Source organism: Colletes latitarsis, chromosome 5 (genome assembly GCF_051014445.1).
Source record: "Colletes latitarsis isolate SP2378_abdomen chromosome 5, iyColLati1, whole genome shotgun sequence".
NCBI lineage: Eukaryota > Metazoa > Arthropoda > Insecta > Hymenoptera > Colletidae > Colletes > Colletes latitarsis.
The window spans coordinates 38,771,357-38,796,884 of record NC_135138.1 but is presented as its reverse complement, the minus strand read 5'-3'; the positions used below and the strand labels follow the sequence as shown (position 1 = coordinate 38,796,884).

General features: G+C 41.2%; 2 protein-coding genes across 6 annotated transcripts; one reads left to right on the top strand and one right to left on the bottom strand.

Annotated features, from left to right (window-relative positions):
• Window positions 1–893: 893 nt before the first annotated feature.
• On the bottom strand, window positions 894–25,257 carry LOC143341902 (uncharacterized). Of its 5 annotated transcripts, none has more exons than XM_076765286.1 (7): window positions 25,078–25,257; window positions 24,678–24,828; window positions 23,641–24,277; window positions 17,895–18,338; window positions 8,068–9,093; window positions 3,729–4,418; window positions 894–2,401 (listed from the first exon to the last, which is right to left on the bottom strand). In XM_076765286.1, the coding sequence occupies exons 4-7, from the start codon at window positions 18,111–18,113 to the stop codon at window positions 1,580–1,582; spliced, it is 2,757 nt and encodes a 918-aa protein (XP_076621401.1). In that variant the 5' UTR covers window positions 18,114–18,338; window positions 23,641–24,277; window positions 24,678–24,828; window positions 25,078–25,257; the 3' UTR covers window positions 894–1,579. The 5 variants fall into 5 exon arrangements, with proteins under 5 accessions (XP_076621401.1, XP_076621400.1, XP_076621397.1 ...); XM_076765285.1 differs by lacking the exons at window positions 23,641–24,277; window positions 24,678–24,828; window positions 25,078–25,257 and adding exons at window positions 19,153–19,346; window positions 19,852–20,444; window positions 20,652–21,029; XM_076765282.1 differs by lacking the exon at window positions 24,678–24,828.
• Window positions 21,812–22,479, top strand: LOC143341948 (uncharacterized). The gene is made up of 2 exons (XM_076765366.1): window positions 21,812–22,027; window positions 22,110–22,479. Exons 1-2 carry the CDS (start codon window positions 21,903–21,905, stop codon window positions 22,276–22,278), a joined length of 294 nt encoding a protein of 97 aa, XP_076621481.1. The 5' UTR covers window positions 21,812–21,902; the 3' UTR covers window positions 22,279–22,479.
• Window positions 25,258–25,528: the final 271 nt, after the last annotated feature.

The following is a 25,528-nucleotide window of genomic DNA, read 5'->3' as shown; positions in this document are numbered from 1 at the left end:
CGGTTGTTGTACGTTTTTCGATGAACACGAGAAAGCCGGGGAAGACGTCTATTGGATGGACATCGCAGACCCGTCGCAACCGGCGAGTCATTCCAATTATAACCTTAATTAGAGAGCGGATTCATTAGATTTTTATTACCGTCTTTGCTCTTATCCCGATGGTCGTGATGTATTGTTGACCCCGGGTCGAAAGTTTCCTCTAACGGTTACGTAAGCGTCGCTTAGAAAGCATTCCGAACGTTTCTTATTAGCGACGGATACACATTTAATCGGTCCGCACTAAAACGTGATAGGATCGAATATAATAGGAGGGGAGAAAGTAACGGTGGTTCGATAATCGTGTTATAATTATCGATTTTAATCCATGTTATTCGGAGATCGATCCGAGTAACGAGAGCTACGGAGAGAACCAGAATTCGAAACAAGACTAATTATGGGTTCAGTTGGTTTGGTGGACCGAACGAACGAACGAACGAACGAACGAACGAACGAACGAACGAACGAACGAAATTCGAAAAGAACTGGTGCATTCGATTATCGGTTTAATGAAATTAGGGACACAAGGCTGATTCTAGGATTGAGTTAGCCAAGATGATGGATGAGTGTTGATGCGAGGAGCACAGAGAGAAATGGCATTAGTCGCGGTAATCGCTTAGGACAGTGTTTCTCAAACTTTATCTGCCCACAAACACCCTTAATAAATACCCATTTTGTTAGACATTTTAGTACAACACTGAGAAACACTGAGTTTGGATGTATCGTGCAAAGGTTTCGTAATATTTCTTACGTTAAAACTAACGTTAAACCATTAATCTCATTGTCAGTTTAGAAAATCGTAGTAACATATTTTATTGTATTAAAAGTTCTTTTACATAAATAATACACGGTTTCGAAAATGTGGAATCCGTCGTAATTTTTATTACGACGAAAGGTATGTTGGACAAATACATACAATATTACAAGTAGAAAATGGAGCTCAACGAAGGGTGTCTTTTATTACAAGTAAAAATAGAAAATCGAGGCTTACACGCGATCTTATTATTAAACTATCCCCTTAGAAAAAGAATAACCTAGATTACGAGCTACGTTCCAATGTATGTACGCTTCATTCGTCTCAACAATAATTTCTCTCATTCCAATGCATAAATATTCCGCGTGAAACTCACAGCGACCAACAAAGATTAAAGTCCGTCTTTTTCGTACGAATCAACATTAATGCCAGCAACGATCGAAAAAATAATCAGGCCTGGCGTAACAATTTGCCAACCGAATCGATACGTATTACCGTAAAACAACAATTTCCAGGAAAAGGTAACCGTTCTTGCTGTTATGGTAGCTCGGATTGCCGATCGGACAGAGCCGCTTTCAAACGAATCTAATACTTTCTACAGTCTGATTAGATTTCCAGGGACAGAAGTTGTATCAACCATTTCCGCGCATTAATCGTTCGAACCTCATGCCATCTGGTCGTTGGAAAAATTTAACAAGAAACAACGATTCTTATAGTACGGAATATTTTAGACGTAATCTACGGTCTCGCATAATCTGAAGAGTACGTACTTGAACGATGCTCGACGCGCTAGGTGCAGGTTCCGTCGTTGGTTTTCGAAATGGGCGTCAGGATGCTCAATTCCTGGTCCGAATTCGGTGGCGTGAGGGCGTCCGTGGGCGTCCTCGAGATCATCCTCGTCTGAACAACTCTGGACGATTCTGTTCGAGCAGCAGCAGCAGCAGCAGCAGCAGCGGCCTCGGTCTGCGTGTTCTTCGCCTCGACGGGATTGTTGACGGTGCACTTCTTGAAGTGTGTCCTCATGTTACTGCTCTGCGAGAATCTTAGTCCGCAGTTCGGACAGGAGTAAGGCTTGGTGCCAGTGTGATAATTCAGATGCGTCTTCAGGTGATGTTTCTTGGTGAAAGCTTTCGAGCAGAGCGTGCACTGGTACGGTTTCAATCCGGAGTGAAGTCTGGTATGCAGCGTCATGTTGGACCTATCGGCGAAAGCCTTCTGACAAACCTGACACTGGTACGGTCGTTCGCCCGAGTGGGTCCTCAAATGTTGCTTCAGCAACATTTTCCTCGAAAATGCCTTCCCACATTGTTCGCATTGATGAGGTTTCACGCCCGTGTGTATTCTGACGTGCATGTTGTACGCGACCCGCTGGTTGAAGCTTTTTCCGCATTCCTGGCAACCGTACTCCTTCCGGTTGCGGTGGATCTTCATGTGAGAGCTCAGATAGCCACGATCGTTGAAGTACTTGCCACATTCCGGGCAAGTGGCCGCGAACTCTCTGGTGCCCTCGTGGACGCTCCGATGGTACTTGTAATTACGCAATTGCGAGAACTGTTTGCCACAATCGGCGCACCGAAACGGCTTCTCCCCCGAATGGGTTCGTACGTGTACCTGAAACAGATTTCGGGAGGTCAGAGTTCGATCGGAACGTGTATGTACGTAAGATAAGTGATCGGTAAAATACACAAGTTGCTCTTTACATTTCATTATTTTCATCCGGCAATTGCTACCTTTCAACCAGATATGTACGCGATTTAACGAACCGGTTCTTTAAATTCTACTTACGGCAGGATGATATAAAAATGGTGTAACAAGTTGTTCGTAAAAGATTCAACAAATACTAATAATGGGTCGCCTTTAACAGCAACCTACTACAATTTGCAATATTCATTTACGTACAAATTATTACCAAATAGAAGCTAGGTGATAAAATCTCGTAAGTGGTAAAATTTTGACAACTTTCCCCTAATTGACTGGTCGGTGAATATTCGAATATCATTAGCATTTCGTATTCGGTAGCCACGTATGTGCAGAATACCTGCTTTATTCGGTACTTTTTTTTAATCTATGTAATAAATAACGAACAGCTCGTAGATTCGAAGGTCCAAGACTTTAAATCTTGCGTAAATAAATAACTTTACAGCGATAATAAATATTTCATTAACTTGGAAATTCCGTAGAAATTTATTTAAAAAAATTTTAACAAGTTCAAGTACCGTTCAGGACCTTTGAAAATTTCATCTCTCTTTCGGAAATCAGATTTTCATTTTTATTTAGTTTTAGGTTTGTTCGAGAATGCTGCAGCATCAGCAACACTCCTCTATTTCGCTTAATTATACCACGAACTCTTGTACCGTTTCCGATTAGCAGTTCTGCTGTCTAAATACTGTCGCGATAATTATCCATGTATGTATACACGAAATCTTAATTAAATATTTTTAACAGCGATAATGCACGACAAAGCAATCCACGGTCTGAATTACTCGGACTGAATTCTATGTTTTTTACAGACCATTTTTTACGCTATAGAATGACGCTTTCGTCGAGTGAAAGTTGTTCCTTGGGTGTACAATATATCGATTAAAATTTATCTGGGAAATAATTAAAGAGCAACTTGATTACTCTTCGGTTATCTACAGGATAGATACCACTTACGGTAGAGTCTCCATTATACGAACATAGCATGTTCTTATATTGTCCCTCTCTTTATCGAAAAATCCTTCTATAATAGAGAAAGTAAATCGTTGGGAAAATTTTAAATGAAATCGAAATGACACGGTGACGATTAATACGTTGAAAGATAAAGAAATAATTTGACGATATCGGGACAAGATACTAAATGTATCAGAATCTTCAGAGCAATATGATACATTTTAACCAAACATGCAACAGATTTTACAGACTTTCGAGAGGTTATTTCCAATAACCTTGTCTGTACCTTGAGGGACGCCCTGGTGACGAAAATCTTCCCGCACTGATCGCACCTATGATTCTCCTGCCCGCCGGCCGGCCTCCCACGCCGAACAACATCGTTCCCGACAATCGAATCGTTGTTATTGTTATCGCTATTTAGAACGAGCCTTTCCGCGAGCTTGTCTTCGTTTCGCTGCTCTATTTCAGGCCTCTCGGTGTCCAGACTCGCGAAACAATCGTTTTTAACGTCGGGTTCGATCGTATCGCACAGTCTGCTCACAGGATGAGTGATTTCCGGCTTCTGGGGCGGATGGGGAACAACTTGCCCAAAGTAGCCAGCCTGTCTATTAACGTTTTCGTTATCGTTGGTCAACAGGGACCTGGTCGTGGTAGACACAGCGTTGTTCTGCGGCTGCAAAAGCGTCTCGTTGCTTCCGACATCCTTGCTGATCGTCGGGACGGTGGTCTGCGCGGTCGTGCCGATGAACGGGATGATCTGCGACGAGTAGAACTCTTGGTGTCGCGTATCTGGAACGACACCAGGCTCCAGCAACCTGGGACCATTGTTGTACGTCGTCTCGCGACTAATAGGAACTTGGAAACCGTAATAATGATCGGTGGACACGGTATTTTTGGAGAATTGCCGATTAGGGCTGCCGGTGGTCGCGACAGGCCTCGCTGCTGCTTCCGGTGGACGCTGGTTCTCCCCGATCTCCTGCAACAAAGCAATCAGAACTTCTAGCCCGATCACTATTATTTCGCGTCCACGAGACTCCGTAGCCGTTTGTTCTCGCTTCGATTGCACGTGTGTGCAATTACATTCATCTGATTCGGGAATGTACGATTTCGCTGCAATGTTAACTAGAGGAGAAGAGGTTCTGCTGTTAAAAATTACTTGGATAAATTGTAGAGATAAAGCTAGAAATTGACGGGAAACGATAATGTAATTGACGATTGGCGATCATCGGCGAGCTTGTCATTAACAAATGTTTTATGTAGATTTCACGAGCGTGTTCGTGTCGTTAATATTTCCGCGAGCGTAATGAAACGCGATAAGCAAAGTCTGTTGCAATAAGGATGTACATACATATACGTATACTGTTCGATAATCTATGGCCGAACCGGTAATATTTCCAATCGTTTGTAAAATGAATAAATTGCGGATACATAAAGAATCTACTGTCTTTCTTTGTAGCATTGCCGCAAATTATAGAGAAGCAACCGGAATCGCGCGATAAGGAGATCACTAAACTAGTGGCTTCGTTGCTTTCTGCAACTAGGATCTGGCACGTACAGCGACTCGGGCTTTTCTAAACATTTCATCGACAAACGAAATCCGGATTCTAAAGTGGACGTTATAGACCCGGACAATTGAACGCACCAACCTAACAGTTTACCACCTAATTGGAAAATTGTTGGTTGGATCGATCATCGGGTGTACCCACACTTACGATTTCTTCGAAGCGACAGTTTCGTATCGGATGGAACAGGTGTGTGCCACAGTCAAAGTAACGAACAACGGTATCGTAAAAAAAAGGGGAAGGCCCCGACGTGAGAAACACACGGGCCGCCGCGTTGCGCAAGGTCGTAAAGCAATCTGAAAAAATCTGGAGCATATCAGTGCACGTGTCGAAAGAGAAAACGTTCCTCCTTTCCAGATTGCGTGTAATCGCAAGGTAAAGCCGAGATTCGCAGCTGGCGTGCGCCAGCTGGTAGCACCTCGTACGCTGCTAGCACCTCGAACGAACAAAAAACGTAGACAGAGAAGGAAAAAAAAAAGAAAAAAGATTACATAAAGAAAGGTAAGGAAGAAAGAAAGAAGAACGTAAAGACGAAAGGACCGCCATGTAACTGATAGTTTCATTAATCAGAATGACATTGGCTAACCGAAAGACCGAGCAGCTGGTCGTACAAGTCCTTTATCACCTGGCACCATCGAATTATTGCAGCCTGGTAAGTGAGCTTGCAAAACCGCATGTCGGGGCCAGCACTGATTCTCCTTGCATATTTTACGGAAGAAAGCAAAATGAACGGCTGCCGTGTACGGACGCAATCGGTTGTTCAGCGTGCTTTCATTTGTGGTGAAAGGTCGATGAAGAATAAGCGGGCCCTGGCTCGCCTGGCTTCTTCCGATGTTGTTCTTGTTTCCTTAAGAAACAACAAGAGATCGCCTATATTTTATAGATAAGTGGCGTGCGCTGTGCTCTTTGGCTCGTATCGATGGCTCGCCGCCGATAACGGAGCAGCGTTGGGAATTTACAGACGAACGATCTAACGATGATCGGGATGTTCCTATCGAGATAAACAACCGAAACACTATCCTTTTCAATTGATCCGAGAGCGGCTCAGAACTTTTTTACCCGCACGAATAACAATGGTAATTGTATCAGAAGCCTAACCAGTTCGATCGTCAATGTTTCGCGAAAGCAGTCGTAAAGAGAATCTTTATCTTTTTGTGTCGTATGTTATGCTTGCAACACACACGCACACAACACCGTGCTCGTGATAACTGTAGTACGGAGTTTAAAATTGAACATCAAGAGGACCTACCTAGATAAGAGTTAATTTTCCATTTTTTATTCCGGCTGACTGTACACCACGGAAGACGCATAAATTTTCGATATGCATGTATGTATACCAGAAACGAGGACGATCTCGCGCACTAGGAGACGGGTAAACGTTATGCAACGACCCGTGCTTGTTCGAAAGATGATCAAACGTGAGCAAGAGAAAGAGAAAGAGTCGGAATTAGAGGCAGCGCGGAACGTTGGTTTCTTAGTTTCTAACCAATGACCAATATCACGGAACAACTGCTGAGACCTCATTATCGTCCTAATAACAAATTTTATACTCGAAGAACATGCGGCATCCTGGCGACTAAACTCCGTATCGCAGAAATAATAAGAAATAGAAAAAGCAATTAAACGAGTTTCACATTCGGAGCACCTACGGTGATGTTTTCGTTTAATTAACCGTAAAACGACGCATCTCATAAATAATTGACGGGCCTTGCTGCCGGAAACGTAATGAAAATACGTTAATCTCATGCTACTAAGCAGCCATCGTCCAGGCGTCTGACAAATAAATGGAAGAACCCTACGTAGCGTATCGGGGTCGGATTCGTTTAATTTCTCCCTTAGAGCCGAACTTTGAGATCTATCAAAGGAAATGAGACATTCGTCGAGAAGTGTGCGCGCGCGTAATAATATTTTTAGTATATAATACCAAGCGGTATAAAGAGAAGAAGCATCTCTGATGCGCGTTCCATATGGTAACGAGACTCAAAGGATGATTCGTGCAGTCTCCCCTCTGCGATCAACAGCCACAGCAAACAAGTCACTTTCTGTATGAAAGGATACCGTTTGCTACTGGTCGGATTAGTAATCCGATCCGACGAGATTCATGCATGCAACGTGTGACGTAACAATACGAAGCCATGGAACAGGAATCGGTAATTGTATCTAGCTGACAAATCCGCTCGGACAAATTCATCCTTGCCTGACGAGACAAAAAATTGGTTGGATTACGACAAGTTGATCGATCGGTGAATCACGCGTCCCTAATCGAACTCCCTTTAAAAATAAATGTTACATCTCTATCTTGTACGATCTACGGCGGTGCTCCAATTTTCATGAAAGCGGTGAAAGGAAATGCCTCGGGTAAATATGCCTTCGATCTTCTTCCAACGGGGGAAAAACGACGAGCATGCGCAAATATTATGATCCTAGTTCGTGCAGCTTGCACTTTGCAACATACAGAGTCGCGTTACGTTCGATTGTAGCAACAAGAGTTGCGTTGGAAGAAAGGAAATAATACATATCCTGATTCTTGAAGCGTCCATCTTCGAAAGCAGTAATCGTATTAATTTCATCGACTGTAACCTGTTCCTCTCGATGTTTCGTTTCGAGGAAAATAATCGAGGAAAGCTTGTTTCGCAACAATGTCAATGTGAATTTTTGAAAGTTTTCACCATCGCTGGTAAAGGTGGCTCGTAAGCATGGCAAGTGCAACTTGTTAAACGTCGTCTTCTTTTATTGTGTCAAAACTCGAACATGATCCGAGCGATGTTTCGATCGACAATTGCACGGCCTAGATTTATTCCAGAGATATGCAAATGCGTACCGCGGCCGTTGCAGTGCGGTATTACGAGTTGGATCTTATTTTTCTGGATGCACCCGGACCCTGTGCAATCGGATATTGAGGATCGACTAGTTCGTACGATAAATAATATACCGAACGAACGCCTTGAAACAGATATTTCGCGAATACCTGTCCGATTTATATCGAGTAAATTTTTTCTGCTCAAAGAAATATTCGAAAAGCGTCGAGGATCGATAAGGAAGAAACGATCGATAAGGACTTACGACGTGATCCGCGTGGGGCTGAAGGACGATCGGTTGCAGCTTGGGCAAGTGATAAGGCCTGACGGTTTGTCTCCACGGCGAGGCTATCACGCGATTGGCCACGTGCCTCTTCGGTGTTTTCCAGCCGTAGCAACTTTCCCCGCAAGTTAAATCCTCGCCGTAATCTGATTTATCCAACGACCTCGCGCGACCCGACGATACCGTTCCGCCGCTCTGACAGGAGCCAATCCCCGAACGAATCACAGTGAACCGATGTCCTCTGTCCTCGCGAACGGTCTCGTCGTCGCCGTTGAGCCTCGTGCAGGTTTCATCGTTTCCGATCCTCAGCTCGAGAGGGTCCAGGTCCCCGTGGACGTTGTAAGGACACCTCGTGAAACAGAATTCCTGCTGGGCCTTGATCGGCGGACGTTCCGCGTTGCTGTCGCTCGGCGCCATACCTCCTGAAGGACGATACCTCCTGACGTCCGTCTGATTCGTCCTCTCGTTATCCAACGTCCGATCTAAGCCTCGAACGGTCTTTTCCTGGCTGGCATTTACGAAAGCGGGAACGGGCCAGGTTGTAGAGCAATATCTGCCCGGGCCGTATCTCGGTCCGGCAAAGTTCATCGATTCAGGAAGCGGTCCGATTTCTCTCGCGGCTACCAAGGACTCGATCGCCGGATAGGAGGGTTCCTCCTTGCTCGCTGGACCTCCATCGTCTTGATTAGCCCCGGTTGGCCGGTACCAAGCGTCGCAGCACGGATACTGCTCGCACCGCAAATACTTTGGGTTGATCTTCACGTCTTTGATGTCCTCGTGCTTGCAGTGCGGCTGCGCGCAGGTCATCACGACCGGGACTGGCGGCAGTCTGATGTGCAGGGCCTCCGCAGCGCGCAGAAAAGCGTTCAGACGCGGACGGGGCACCGTCGCGGTACCCGTGTACACGAAACCAAGGATCGCTGCGAGTTCCGGTGCCTCCACCTCGGCGAGGATCACCGTGATTGGCTCGCAATGCCCAGAGGTTTTGCTATGCGCCAGCAACACTTCCTGAAACCAGAAAACCCGAGCCCGCGATTATTCCACGATAGTATATGTATTTACGGGCCACTAGAATCCGCGAATGCACCGGCCGACTTTTTAACCTCGAGCAGCGCGCGTCATTTCTAATCTCCGTTGGCTGTCTGTCGTCCGACCAGATGCAAACGCAACATCCTCGCCCTCGACATACATCGGCAAGTCGTACAGTATCCACTCGTTTTCCTACAATTTTGCGATAACGTTTCATCGATCTTCTCTAACGGTTTCATCCACGCCGACTAATTGCGCGGCTATACATCACGCGACCATCCAAGGATAACAGTTAACGTTACTTTCATGACTCGATCGCACGAAAACTGACATTCGTGGATTCGTTTGGAAATGGTACGCACACCGGGATTACAATCCCGGCGACTTGTGCATGCAACGCGAAACACGCAGCTACGTAGACATTATCTGCACTCGTACATTCCGAATTGCCAGAGGAGAACGACGACGCAAAGACGTTCCGAGTAAACGGAACGCGTATCACGCTCCTCGCGAGGAGATCAGGTGCGAATAACCGTGAATCTTAGATACGTGTTAATAACTCTTAATGACAAAGCGTAAACGATCAAGGAAACGTTCAAGGTAGTCAAGACTAACGGTTCGCCTTCCGTGATAACATTACCTGCGAATTAGAAATACATACATATCTACATTCAGCCGTGTTAATCGAACGTCATTTCTCAAAGGCAGGGCCTCCCAAACTATAATGCACTGTCACTTGTTTTCACATTCCTTTCTAAACTAACATCCGAATTGGTTCTTTCACGTTTTAACGGAACCTCGGACCGGACCCAAGTATCGCGCCTCTTTAAAATTCGACCTTCCGATTCTGTTACACGATCTAGACATTCCGTTATCTGCACGGCAAGGATTAAAATATGTAGTTTGAACAGGAGGACGGCTTACCAGCACATAATTCTACAGTTGCTACAACTTGTTTAAATAGAACTAATACAAGAGTTAATAAATAAACTCGGATGTATACATATACATATGTACATTGCCAACAACCTCTGACAATAACGCTTAACGAAGGATTCCAATAGGTATTTTCGCAATCGTTTCAGAACTGAACCGTTAATCTTCGATCGATTTGAATAATTCAGCCGATTAGAATGTAAATATGTCGTCTATGGTAGATCGAATAATTAATATTGTCGAACGCTCGAAACTCAGGGAACAAAAATAAAAAACTGTAGATATTTCAAGATGTTTAGCGTCTATTCTCCTTGTCAATATACGTCTACAAGACAAATTACTCCGTATCAACGGCTAACATTACACGTACCAGCAGGAAGTACGTAATTATTGTACTAATTTTCTGTCAAGGTATAACCGCAAACTGCCATACGAGATAAGTGATGACGCTCATTACGGTTCCCTGCAGACCTTTTTCCACTACGTATTATTCATAGCCCCACCATCCACCGGCATGCCGAGCATAAACGATCAAAGGACAAGTACTGTATCTGGTCATTGGAAAAATAATCTATCCTTCTTGCGAATATCAATAAACCATGCACTTTTTCTCTATCTTCTCCCCCTACAACGAGAGCAAATAATACAAGAAGGCGGTTAAAATTTCACTCGACGAGCAACGAATATATAATGTTTTAATGTTTCAAAATGTAAACAACGCGTAATAACGTAAGGAACGTTGTTCCTTAATCCCATAAAGTGAGAAAAAACGTACAGGGTGTTCGGCCAACCGTGGGAAAAATTTTAATGGGAGATTCTGGAGGCCACAATAAGACGAAAATCAAGAATACTAATTTGTGGATGGAGATTTCGTTAAAAAGTTATTAACGTTTAAAGTTCCGCCCGTACTGACTTTTTTTCTAGAAAATGGGTACGATTTCGGGGGTAGATCTATTCAGAAAAAATTATTGTAATTGTGCCTAAATTTTTCGAAGAAAAAAGAATTTTTCAATACAAATAAGGTGTAAATTAGACTCGTGTTGCTGATTTGATCGTAAAAGAGGAACAGATTTATGGATTGTTTCATTGAGGTATGTGGGTATTCGAAATGTTGCCAATTACAATAAAATGCTCGTAGAATCGTTAGATAAATATGGAATAACAGTCGTATTAGGAAAATGTTTATATATGTTAATCGTCTTTAGTGGCAAATTAAGCGTTATATGGCCAGAGAATTAGTATTTAATGGATTTTTCGACGATCGCACCATACCGTCGATAGATGATGTCATCGAAACGATGATACGAAAGAATGCATACCTTCCCGTGTATTTTGAATTTCAAATGGAAATTAAGTTATTGCGTCAGATAGGCACTAACGTGTTCTACAATTACCGGGGATCGTGTAAAGATTCTTCGAGTTTTGCGAGTAACGGTAGAAATTGTAAAACCTGCCGTGAATACGTAATACAAGTTCTATTAGAAAATCAAGCCTATATTCGATGTTATGCTAATCGCAGGACATCATTCGGTAGAAGGTTTACCATAAATAGAAAATTTGGTGGTTTAACCATACGGGATATCTAAACTATTATTATTAGATCAGGAAGATGAATGAAATATGAAATCCATGTTTCCGGGTTCCTATTATTCGGATATTTCCTTATAGAAATATCCGAAAAAGGATTCCGCGTGTTCTCGGCTAAAATTCTGTGAAAGTAACTTTTTCTAATTCGACGTCAAACAGAATTACGTTTCTCATTGGATGTCTCTCATTGGGCATAATTAACTTTGTACAATGTTAATAGGTGCAAAGAGTATTTGTCTACAGATTGTTCGCGTAGATTGTTGACAAATGGAGACCTTTCTAAAGAAAGTTGTTCCGTGTAATTTTACTTGTATGTAGGAGACTTGACCACGCGTCGATCTATGTATACATACATATAAAGCATCGATTCTTACAAAAGTCTGGGCAATTCTAGCAAAGTTAAAGAAACGGACAAACCGTTTACGAGAAAAGTGTTCGATCCCGTGGGGAAGAGTCTTTTCAGATGAACGATCAATTTCATTTCCTTAAACGAAGCGTTACATTTTTTACCATTTATGGTAACAGCTAGTTTCGAAAACATCAGGAGTACCTGACGATTTATCAGCCAGCATTGCGTGTGTACGTATACCGAAATGATGTAGAAAGTATATCGATGTTGACGATGGTCACGTTAAAACTTTCGACTGTCAAGTCAGTGACGAGACGAGTCGTTAAATTCGTCTCTATAAGGAGCCAAGTCATTTAAAGGTTATTAAGTTGACCTTGCGGTGCCATTAACACCTATACCTGTCGCTTATTAGTTTAAAACCGTATAAAATCGAGGAAGGAATTGGAACAAACGTCCGTTATCTCCAAACAGATTAATTTTACTCGACGTATGCCTAAGGTAATCTAACTGTACCGTGGATGCGAACAATACGCGTTCGTTTACACGTTCAAGAGCCAACGTTTCCTCTGGAAGAGGCGAGAGGACAGCTTCTACTAAATTGCTTTTTAGAACCGGGACTTGAAGAATGCCAGCAATCCAGAGACACGTTTCTAACGTTCCCAACAATAATATTATCTGCTCCGAAATGGGGTAGTTTGGTCCAGAGGTCCCCTGCTACGCAACGTTCTTAAATATCAGTTAAATCTTGCAGAGAAGATGCTTGCTTGCAAGAAATCCTAGAGGGAATAGTTTGCTAAAGAATACTAAGAAATCAATGCTGACTGCGATGAAAACTGTTGGTAGAATTTTCTCCATCGCGGTTACACGATAATCAAGCTTGGAAGAAACGATGAACCAATTAGATATTTCTCCCGTATCATTAGACAATTATCGAAGAAGACTTGGACGTTGAGTGTAGAATTTTACGCGTTCTTCAGCAGACCAATTCGGTAAATTGCAACTGAAACATTGTTGCTATCTAGATAGGTCGACGATAACGCTTGCTTGTAGTGCGGGATTCAGTAGGTCCAATTAAACTAGAAAACCAGCCGCGACGCGCGCGGACACGCGGAAACAAATTAATTTAATGTACAATATAACGAGAAACGAAACGGGTTTGTAACATATTATCTGCGAAGAAATATAGTTTTTTCAGTTAGTCAAAATGTGTAGAAATGCTTAATAATAATGATCATCGACGTGCTACGGTCGGGTGTGCAAGTGGAACAGTGTCGCGCGTAAACGATACGTCTACAACGACCGCGTAAATCCATCGAGTATTCTTATTAATCATTGTACCCGATTAGCGATCCGATAGGTCTGCGTGTAAATCAGCCGGGGGAATACATAGTGCGGAGAACAGAAGCAGACTGAGGAACGAGGCTGGTGGCAAACGCGATAAGTTGCTCGGCAAATGAGAATAAATCTTGGGGTTCGCGTGTAACACTAACAATAAACGCGGATGAAATCTGTTCCGTAAGGTCGCGGCTTCGATACCGGACGTCCCATCCATCGACGGAGACTTTCATCGATTTTATGCACCAGTGATATTCAGTAAGAGCCATACTCTGCCCTCGGGGGAATATGCAAACGAGTAGCCGCACAAATTATTACTAATCTAATTTTATTTGAATAAAAATTCATCGAGGATAGAGATTTGAAAAAAAGTAAAGAGTTAAATTAATTAGCTTCGAATCTCGATAAGCGTAGATTCGCCACTGGCGATAGGTGATAAATTATCGTAGCTGTGCGCGAACAACGGTCAGCAGTGCGGCTATCGTTTGTACATTAACAGAAATAGCAGTTGACTAAAAAGTAGAGAATTTCATTTTAATATATTATCAAGCTCAACACCGTTGTCGTTGATATATTGCGATTTAAATTCAAGTTTAATTACGTGACTTTAGGTAACCAAGGTAACCAAGATTAACAATCTGTGCTGTTTAAAAATTAATTTCATAATTTAGACGCTGCACCGACTATGTACATACTGTGTTAAGAAAAATCGAAAAACTAATAATGGTAATTATTCGACGATGTAAGAATAAACATCGGCGACGAAGAGCAGAATGGCGCGGCTTGAAGCGTCAAGTTAAACGGTGACTTGAACGCGCGCATAAGGAACGATCATAGTGTACATACCTACATACATATGTATAATCGTAGTTGTTGCGCGCGACTTGGAACAACTTCGAAACTCATAATAGAGCGTTCTTTTTTTTCTTTTTTTTCTTTTTTTTTACGGTGGAAAAAGGTAAGAGAGTGTGTTGCACGAGGCAAAGCGCGAGATGATTTCCCAGCAGAAAATGCACGCTGGTCTACGTGGAAGTTTATGACAATGCGTACGAAGAACGTTCGCGAGCGGGGAGAGTGTGCGCTATCTTGGGAATATAGTGAATCAACTGCCATAAAATAGCTGCGTGCAAGAATTTTAATGGCCCGCGAGCTGGTATCTCTGGAGATCAAACGCGGCGTTTAGCATGCATCAACTTGTATACCGCATATAGCGCGTCCTACGTGCTAGAAGCTCTTACTTTTTACGAGACACCGAAACGGTAAATGAAATCATTAGGGTGCGCTGACCCGCGTATCGAACTTTATTATCAAAGAGATGCGTACACGTCCCATGATCATTGGCATGCTCTTCTGCGATCAAACATCTTGTACGCATTGTGATCAACGAGATCGGTCGTTGGAACAAATTTCTATAAAATTAATATGTTTAGGCAAGTAAATTGTGGGAAAGTTGAGACACGCTTGCCGAACCTGCTAAATTTCTAACAGGTAACAAGATAATTTTCCATCTATCGAGCGTTCGACAGATTAGCTGGCTGCATTCTGTAGCTTTAAGCATGGAACTTTCTGGCGAGAGCGTAACTATTTCACGGGCTATATCTATTTGCAGTGTTGAATAATATGCGGAATCAGGAAACGTGACATTGAAGCGTACGGAGAGTCTGGACCGTAGAAAAAGAAGCGTTCAATTATCTAAGAAGAATTGTCGACGACGTAACAGAGAGCGTAACAGGGCATGGAATATGGCAATCGGCTCGACGACAAAGATGGTAACGGGGAAACGGGCCGTAAGTAGTTCTCATTATCGACTGGTTAAACGTGAATTCCGAATTCAGGATCCCGGCAGCGACATTTGTTTCAGAATGCTCGCGGTTCGGAGAAAAAACGGGACGAAAAAAAGTGGTGCATGCGCGCGCGGAACCTTTCGCAGAGAGATTTGCACCGTGTAATTTTTAAAGCGCGTTTACCAGCCGTCAAGAATAAGAGAGCAATCAAGAAGGAAATAAGAAGAGCAATCAAATTGAAATCGATCGTCGGAAAATTACACCAGGCTAAAAAATTAACCAGATAAAATGTCACAATTACGTGGATTCGCTGACTTGTGCAACGAACGTACAGAGACGGAGAGTTGGATGAAGGAATTAAAGTTGGCTCGAATAAAACGAAAAGCGTTCTCGAGGTTTGCAAATACCATTGTGAAATATAACACCGAACTATCTTGGGTTTCTTGTCGGTTGCTTACAAACTTCCGGGTGTAAACTCTCTCTGTGCGTGCGTGTGTGCATGTCTTTTGGAAAAAGCCTATTTTACCCTCTTCTGTTTAGTCAGAAGAAAGAAACTGAAAAGAGCTACCGATTTTTAGCACTCTTAAATTATCGATTTCTGATTCGTGAAATGTTTATCGCCGCTTAACGATACGCTAGTATTCTCTAATTCCCTTCTTAATTTTATTAGAAATTCACGACACGCGAGATTGCGAATAAATGGACGTTTCCTTTGGAAACTGGAATTTTTATCACTATGTATCGTGGCAATTAAATTTAATGTTCGACCATTGGTGACCGTCGTTAGCATCGCGCGACAATCGTGTAAAAGTCTTGATTTATTCGCGCATACACATGTATGTATAAATAAAATTTAAGACTGGATTCTCAAACTATCTCCCATTTGATTGTTCAAATCGAATTTCTTACGTCGACTTTAAGCTGATCATTACCGCTTAATATTTGATTAATGAACGACACGATTCACCGGTATTACTAATAACATACGAGGCTCGGTTTATTAATTAGTTTTCAACTGTACGCACAGAAGCGTGAGTTGCGATCGAACGAGTCGCGGCACGTATGCAATTAACGCGTTCCTTCTCGATAACACACTCTACTCCTACATTTTCCTATTACGAACCATCCCGAACGCCGACTACACAGTGGACGAAATTTCAAGGAATCTCTAATTTACAAAAACTAACTAAAAAATGACACTTTTCTAACGCTTAAATTGCATTCTTAAAATCATCGTTTCATACGCGCTAAATAGAAGGATTTACTTCGATCTTGTGTTATTTGAAAGAAACGATAAAGATGAATGTTGTTTAAATCGTTATTAAGAATGAATAGAATTAAATGCATCGTACAGCGTGCGTACATAGCAACGTATGTATGTATGTATGTAGTAAGGAATTAGAGACATACCAATCGCAGAATGCAGTTCCCCTTATCTGCATTACGTATGTATGTATATTGATTATTCGGTTTCCCTGAATTTCCGGAAACAATTTTTCACCAACTAAAAATGTGTACCGAGTATCGATATTGGCGCGCTGAATACCGAACAGGACTTTGCCCAAGCGCCTTCTATTCCAAAGAATCCCGCAGAAATTAATACAAATCAGCACATGCTACTGTAATGTAACTTTTAGAACAATGAAACATGACAATTTTCCGACTGCTACTCTTCTACCGCTGCTGAGGGTCCTACTCGTAATTTTTACAATTTAAACCTTACTGCTACGATTGTACCGTGAATTTAGAGACCAGAGTGACAACTTGATGGAAAAGAATTAGCGAGCTGGCCTATCGGACGAGAAAAGCGTATAACTAAAAACGACTAACCGAATTCGCTGCTTTCGCTATTTACATCTACTTGGAGAGTCGTATGTTACCAGTGGATCAATAAGCTCGGTGATTAATGACCGGCGCAACTCGTTGACTATCTTTGAACAGAAGTTAGCTCACTTTATGGCCGGCTTACTCCATTAAGTATTGTACATTGTAAATACTTGAGCGTAAGCTGACGAACGTACGTATTTGGAATCCAGCTTTTTGTCCCTTCTACACACGGCAGACAACCGGAAGCTACGTGTTCTCGGGCAGTATTAACGTTGATATTATACGTATGCGTATGTGTTTTCTATCTCTCCTTCTCCTCCAAGATGAGTTACACACGCGTATATGGTTAACGATCCTTGTTACGAGATGAACATTCGTTTCCTGATTTCTGACACACGTGACTCAGCATTAGATGTATACGGTCGGTCGTTATTTAAAAAGACAGTTACTAAACAATCACGTTTTTACCGTCTAATGGTTGGTCTGGGTTAGATTTAATTAAAATGTTTACGATCTTTCGATGATATTTCGACTTGCTCCTCGATAATAATAAACCAATAACTGGTAAATTATTTTCGAAATACTACACCACCGGCCGGCTGCCTATATGTATACTCTATAGGCTGACGTTTATGGTTATTAAGCTCTTAGCCGAGTTTGTAATCAATTCGCTTCGCTAAAAACCACACGGATAATGTTACACTGTGCGGTAAAAATCCTACTGCACCTTCGTTCCTGCTAAATTGATTTGTTCTTCCGATGATAAATGCTCGCGTTAAATTATCGAGACTTTCGAAACCTAGATTCCTGTGCTTGGACATTCTACGTATAAGAAGAAATAGGAACCGGATATCGAGACTTTTACGGCCGGTGTCGCGTGTACGTGATTCTACAATGTATAACCTTTGTTAGCGTATAGAATGTATGGTACGATCAAGTTAATTAGTAAAAAGAGTACCGACCTGCAAGTAAGGACTAGCGGCTGATAGGACCAAACGATGCGCCAAGAATTTCTGGCCGCCAGGACAGCAGAGAGCAACGTCGGCGAATCTTTGGGATAGCATCGCCTCCTTAAGGAACTCCCCGACATCCGGTGCTCTCCCAGAAACGCGGATCACTTCTCCCATCATGCTCCAGCTCGTGTACGATAACACACTGTATTCGCAATGGTCCGCGGTCATCAAGAAATCGAGGGATCAAGCATGATAATCCGTTAACAGAACTAAGTTACGCTTCGCTCTGTTACTCTTTCCCTCGCGTTGCACTCGAGCATACTGATTTCCATTACGTGTCCACGTGACGAAACGATCCACGACAGTTTATCAAAGTCTCTCCGTGCGTTCTTATAAATAGGAGTTGATTATCCGAGGAACAATTCCATTATCGATGCCCGACATAAGCCACCGCTACAAGAGAAACAAACAGATAGGAATTGAAACATTTTCTGGGAGACCCCATCGGAAGCGACCCCTAACACGTCAAGGCAACTCTATTCTCTCGATCGATTTAAAATTACATACCGTCTACGTAAAAACAGTCTCTCTGTTACGACTAGGAAATGATTCGTTATTATTTTATGGCTCATCGTTAAACGAGAGACGAACAAATTGCAACCCCCTGATGCGTAGATATACCGATCTATATTAATAATATTAAAAAGAACCAAGAGGTTTTATTACGGTTTACCGGACCGGTGGTTTTCTCGAATCGAGCATGCCCCCCTGTCTGATGCCGCTGTACTGTGAAATCACTTTGTGGCCAACTAGTAATTGATACTTTACAAGATAACACAACGATCGAAACGAGCGTAGATCGTGCTGTCATACGCATCGTTGAACAAAGTTATTCGGTTGCGATTCTAATAGCCTCCGAACACCCTCGAGCTGTTCTTTTCATTTCCGAAAATCTTTCGAATCGTTGTGCGTGCCGGTTGCTTTCTACTACAACTGTTTTAAACAAAAACAAATAAACCAACCAACGTTTCCCTATAACCGTCTCAAACCTGTCTCAAATCTTTCTTGACAATTTCATCTACATATGTATAATAGTAATTTTAGTATGCAGTTTCAGAATGCTTTCATAATGTTTCGAATTTATATGGATTCACGGCGCGAGAAAGATTCAATGTTTTACGAAACGTGTCGTTATTCATACAGTCGCTCGCAGCTGCCACGTAATTGCTTGGAAATCGAGATCGAAATAGCTTTCGTCGAGATTTACCAACGATTCGAGGTCCCAGCATTTGTCTGCTTGACGTTCGAATGCTCCGAATACTCCGGTAGTCTTGATGTTCCGTTTAATTATTATCACGATAACAGCGTTGACCTCCATCGGTACCTTTGGAAAGCGGAACTAATTCATTTGCGTTTGTTTAATCGTTGGAATTGAAACAATGTTCCGATGCGTTCTTCTCGCTAATCAGACAAAATAAAAGAATAAATTCAACTTTGCGTAACTATTTTAAAAAACCTTGCTCGTTCGTAGGAAACAATCCGTTGGTTAAACGGACACCGTCGTCACGAGCAATCGTCCAATTGTTCATTCGTGAATCTTTATCGACGCTAAACGAACGATACCCGCTGTCGATTTAAAAATCAAAGATACATTGATGTTAATCCTCTCCCATGATATATAATGTTATTCGACGATAGAAAAATAATTACTAATGGCTTGACTAACGGAACGTGATTCGTCCGTTAGACACGGCAGAATGCTTTTGTGAGTCACGATTTTCAATCGGAAGGTCGGTAATCGTTAAAATTATTTTCGATAGAAAAATAATATACTATACTCACGATTAAATCTTAACCCTCGAGCGATTCTATCTACGATCTACGCAAAGAAGGAGCACGATAGGTGCACGATTTATCATCGTCCGATTCTTAATAAAAGAATATGAATTGAATTATCAGTCGATACCTCAACGTTTTTCCATGCGTTTATCAAATAATCCTTGCGTTCGGATGGAACTTGGTTCGTGTTTTTCCTCCCCGCTATTTCTTGCACTGTGTATCACCCCGAAACTCTTCTCGATGCAAACAATTCCTATTTTTGACTCTGCATAACTTGTAAAGAAAATTGTAAAACATTACGTGGCAACTGAATATCATCGGTGCTATACTTCACTTCAGCATATTTCTAAGAGGAGGCACTTAATGCTCTATTTTATAGTAGATTTTACGAGCCACTTTGTCCAACGATTCAATATACGACGTACACTAACAATAAAATTTAACAGAGATTTCCCATCACTTCCGACATTTACCTTGTTGGTAAACTAACGTGCAACGTCAACAAGGTGACCGTATCACGTTACGTATCAACAGGTTCACCACGATCATCGAATGTTTATCGCGATTCTTGATCGCTCGATGCATCATCACTCTTCCTCGTAACGTTCACTTTCTATCCGCCGAATGCGAACGTCATCGTATTTCATGTTTCGTATAACCTCTTTTCGTCAAACTTCCGCCACCTTTCGTCGATCGCATTTTCGTTGTTTCTTTACGATTCTGACAAACAAAACGTTAGGATGAAACTGTCGGTATTAAAGAATATCTAACGATATCCGTCGATAATTTCGCCGCTTGACGAGGGGGTCTGCTTCAGAAACTTCCAAAGAAATAATGTAAACAGTGCTCGTAAGAGGGAAACTGCATCGAAAGGGAAAAAGAGAGGGAAAAAGAGAGAAAAGAACCATCGATGACGGATAAACTAACCGTGAAAACGCGTGTACTTTAGCCGCCTGAATATTGTTCGTGTTAAAGCGACCGTAAAAATCCGGCATCGTAAGGTTACGTGTGCGTGAGTGTGCAGTGAAACGAGAACGAAGACCGTGTGCTTACGAGATACCCGTCGTTGAACAACTCGGCAGGGCGACTGCCACCTGAAATCGTCAGGTGAGCAGAGACCACCTCTGCTCCTTGCAGTCTCTCAACGGAGAGAGAACTCGAAGGAACTCCTCCCATATCGGTGCTCTACTCCCCTCCTCGTAGTTACGTTTTCCATCGTGGCACACGATTCACCGATCACCATGCGGACACTTTGTACCAATGATCGGAAGAAATGGCGCTGGTCTGTTGTTATTTCAACGCTTAACATTTCTTCCACTCGTAACGGTCGTAAAACTTTTTCTATCTTTCTTTATGTTTTTTACGATAATTCATCCTAACCTTACGGTACTACGTGCACGCTATTTTTCCTTAAAATCGTAGCTACTTTTCACCAAACAGTTTTAGCGTCCCATGTATCTCGGATAAAGATGTCCCAGACAATTTTTTGTCACGTCCCATTTTTTATTAGATTACGATTGCTACTACGCAAGCAGCTAAAACTATTTCTATTATTAAAACGAAGACTTCGAAGGGGTCTAATGTTAACGCTTCCTGTACAACTAACAATTCGATCGTCGGCGATGTATTTAAATTGCCGTTTAATTAGTAAATCATTGTATGGAAAGTATCGTGAAAATAAACGAGAAAGAAAATAAAAATTCAGGTGTTCGAAATACGTACCGCTCTACTTTATAAAGCCGTTAATTTCGATGTGGAAGGTTTGTGGGCCACATTTGCCTCGTCCAAGGCACGTGGTCAGTGCTAAATCCATTAGCACGATGCGAGAACGTTTTCCAGATTGATTATCGGGTAAATATCAGTTTGTGTCGGTTCCTGTTCTAGCCACGTATCACCCCTTTGCGTCAACGTTCGTGTCAAATTGTCAATATTCCCAATTATCGACGTCTCTTTATTCCGATCGAAGCCTGGAACTTTCTAATTGCACAGTGCACATGCAATGCCTTTGCGATGCAACGATTACAGAAAGATGCACGATCCTCGCGTTCATTTGTCCAGCTGAGTTTTGTCAACGGTCCGATGCATTGCATTTTTACCGTTAACCTAATAGGAACTTTAGAGAAGAGAAGTTTGGAAGATTTGAAACCAAAAGCTAGAAAAATTATTTAATTGAAAAGTATGAACGCGACTACAACCGATACCAAGGTGAAGGCGTGGACGCCTACGGTTTCTTGCAAAATTCCAGATAACATAATTTCCTCGCAGTTTGCTACAAAAAAGGTGTTTGTCCCGTCTTACGAAAAGTGCGTTATCCTTCGTTTCGAGTTGGATTTTCAATAGAATCGATTCAATTACATAAAGCATAAGAAAAATTGTTTTATATAGAGAGAAACGTCCATGCATAGAACAATTACTGACGAACGAATACCAGCGCATCTGGTGGCAGGAAAAAGAATCATGGGACAAAAGGCACAGTAGAAAAGTAACTACCAAGACGCTATTGCAACGAATGGTAAGAAAGACTCTCACAGATAATAAACCTTTCACATCGTAATGACTTTTCTTTCCTTTTATTTTACCTTTCTCCAGCATTTATTGGCTTTATCATATACGGAAAGTTGCGTTTAAATGAAATTAAATGCTTCTATTAGATATCAGTTAAACTCGTTAATGATAAGCAGTGCTCATCGCGAATGCCAAGTAAATACATTTTATGAGTCTTCTTAACGAGAGTGACCATAATTTCGCTCAAGTGCACGAAACAAAAAACCAGACAACCGTTTCAACAATTTCACGGTACATTATTCCGTATTTGCCGGCCATTATTCGTTCACTGCTCATCGCATCCCTGGATCTATAGTATTTACGATAAATTTTCAGAGATTGTGTCTTTGCAAACAACAAACGATCTATTAATTGCAAGTCTGACCCTTTAATAAAAAAATATACGGTTTCGAAAAATACAGTCCAAGAGAAATACGACACTCTGTACGAAAAGAACGAGGTTATTATAAAGATACGTTATTGTTGAATAAATCTTTGTTTATTACAGATAATTCGAAGAAAACCGCCGACGACGTCCGTTGTCGGTAAACCGAAGAAAATTGGAGAGCCAAAGAAGAAGAAGAAGAAGCAGAAAGCAGAAAAGCCTTTGAAAAAAGACAAACAAGAGGAAATAACAGCTGCAAGGGAAACTACGAAACAAGAGACGGATAATAAATGCGACGAAACTAAATTAAATCCTTCTAATGTACCATAAATCATACTCGATCGAGAAGGTTTAAAACTTTTTAAAAATTCTACATACAGCATTTTTCCAACGACGATTTAAGATTTAGGTATACAACCTAGATTTTATAACCTTTACTAAACATTCAACTTGGCTATTTCCTTTTTGCAACTGTCACCCAACTCTAAAAACTTTTACTCCGTTTGTATGCGACATTTATATCGCGCAGAACTTTAAGAAGAAGAAAATAAAAAGCTATCGCTAATTACTTTTAATCAGATTCGCCAAGTATCGAACAAGTCGGAAGTAAAATTAACTCGCAATTAGCAATAGATTCGAAGCAAAATAGTAGATTAGGTTTGTTTTTTTCAGCGGAAGAATTTCCAATAATTATTGCCCATATGGGAGAATAAGTAGTTCGCCTTTCTATCCGTTACGGAAATTAATGCATCCGAATCCATTTGATCGCGATGTTTTATCAAATAATTGACGCTTCGGAATCATTTATACGCGCAAGTATGATCCTGCCGAGGCATAACCGCGGCAAAAGTGGACATTAAGAATAATACTGGCTTTGCAACGGTAATATATAACATCTGTGTACTATCGAATATCCTATAAAATGTTTATGTAATTTTGAAGATATTTTTCTATCAATTATGCAGACTTTCTAATGCTATTACTTACCAGTTTGTTATACTATGATAAGATTACGTGAGGTGGACACTACACACGATTGCACTTTGTCGAAAGACGAAAGTGGAAAATGCTGATGCAACGTGCCACGATAGTTGAGTTTGATTTCTAGCGTGCGGAATGAATTTTTCAACGGGGATAAAGAACGTTACCACGTGTTTTACTCTATCATTTATTTTCGTAACAATTGTCGATTCGTCGTTAATATTTTTCTGGTACCAATCGGACCCTATACAGACACGTTTCAAACCAAATCAACTTTCCAAACAATCTAACGAAAATTAATACCTACCCTTCGTTTTTCCATTTTCGTTAACAACGAAACGTATAGATTGCCAGTTGCAGTTTATTAGAACCAACAAACCGTCTACACGTTCGTTTTAACACATTGCAAGATAATTTACGACTGCGGTAATCGGTACATCTTTATTTGTTCAGGGCCAAACAGTTGGCGCAATTATTTTTTTAATAGATCCACTTTTATACACGATTGTTGGGCGACATTTTATGCATCGTTACTTTTTATTCTATTTTTGTCCAACAATATTTTTGAACAGTAGGCCCAGAAGTCGTTCAAGGCAAACCACATGTCTATGTATATCTATCAATTTATTATCCGATATTTCATCTAGAAAACAAGATGAAAGAATCAACGTTATTGCATCATAATCATTATAACATAGTTGTTTTATATCGTTATTAATTAATGCTACAAACATTCCTATACACGATCGTTGTATCCTAGAAACCATAAATTATAGCTAGGAAAACGAATTAAAGAGTTTTACGATTATTCGAAATACATATAAAGAATGAATTAGTTAGTTGGTGTTCGAAGAACAGACTTTTCAGAATAATTTTATTTTTGCAACAAGATGTACACGCAATGTGACGCAATGAAATTCGATCGCAAAAAGCTCGTTAATCGTGGATCAAGAGATAACAGATTGCAGTTTACAACGCTGCTTAAATGTTACGAATCTATCTTTAGCAGTGTTCCGGTATGAAAAAACAGTACAACTACGTACAACTTCATTCGATATCCTTTGGATATAGTATTACATTCGCGCTAGGCCATATTCCGTTTCTACCATTTCGTTGCAAAACTACCTTGGTGTTTCGTTACGTTACGTTACGTTACCCCGCCAGCGTTAAATAACACCCATCGACAATTGTTTCCTATAAATTCGTTGCGACGATCAACGAGAGTGATAGATACATTGCACGCCATACAAGTCTACTCCATTGCAAATGATAACATGAACATTTGAAAATACAAAGCGTCGCAAATTCTTAAGTGTGCTTCTTCTAAAATATAACTATGTACTATACAGTTTCCCTGACTATTTTATCCTGCGATTCTTTTACAATCCCATTCGCGGAAACACTAGGAACACAATTATCAATGTTATCACTAGGAACACTCACCGATTTTATTTAAATTCACTCTGAAATCAAGGTATAAATTAACTTTTAATAAACTCTACTCGCCTCTGCTCACGCTGCATCGAAACGGTAACCTAACAAAACTCAAGTTCGGTACAGAACCTTGTGTTGACTGCGACCATGTTTCTTTAATTCGCTGCTAGAGGGCTATAGGTACCAACCTTCTTGAACGGTATCAATTTAAATAACAGAATCTTCTAAATTTCTTATGTAAACAAATCTCGTATAAAATTTAAATACGAAATAAGACTTAAGCGTAATAATATTATTCGGAATAAAAGAAAATACCAATGTACCAATGTATGTACAAATACTTTCGACAATCTATAAAAATGTTATATCGAAACATTACCACAGACAAGCTATACGAGTAGACCTTTCACCTAATGTATTTTTTCGGCCCGTTTCTCTGGGGCTCTAGAACCCCATTACA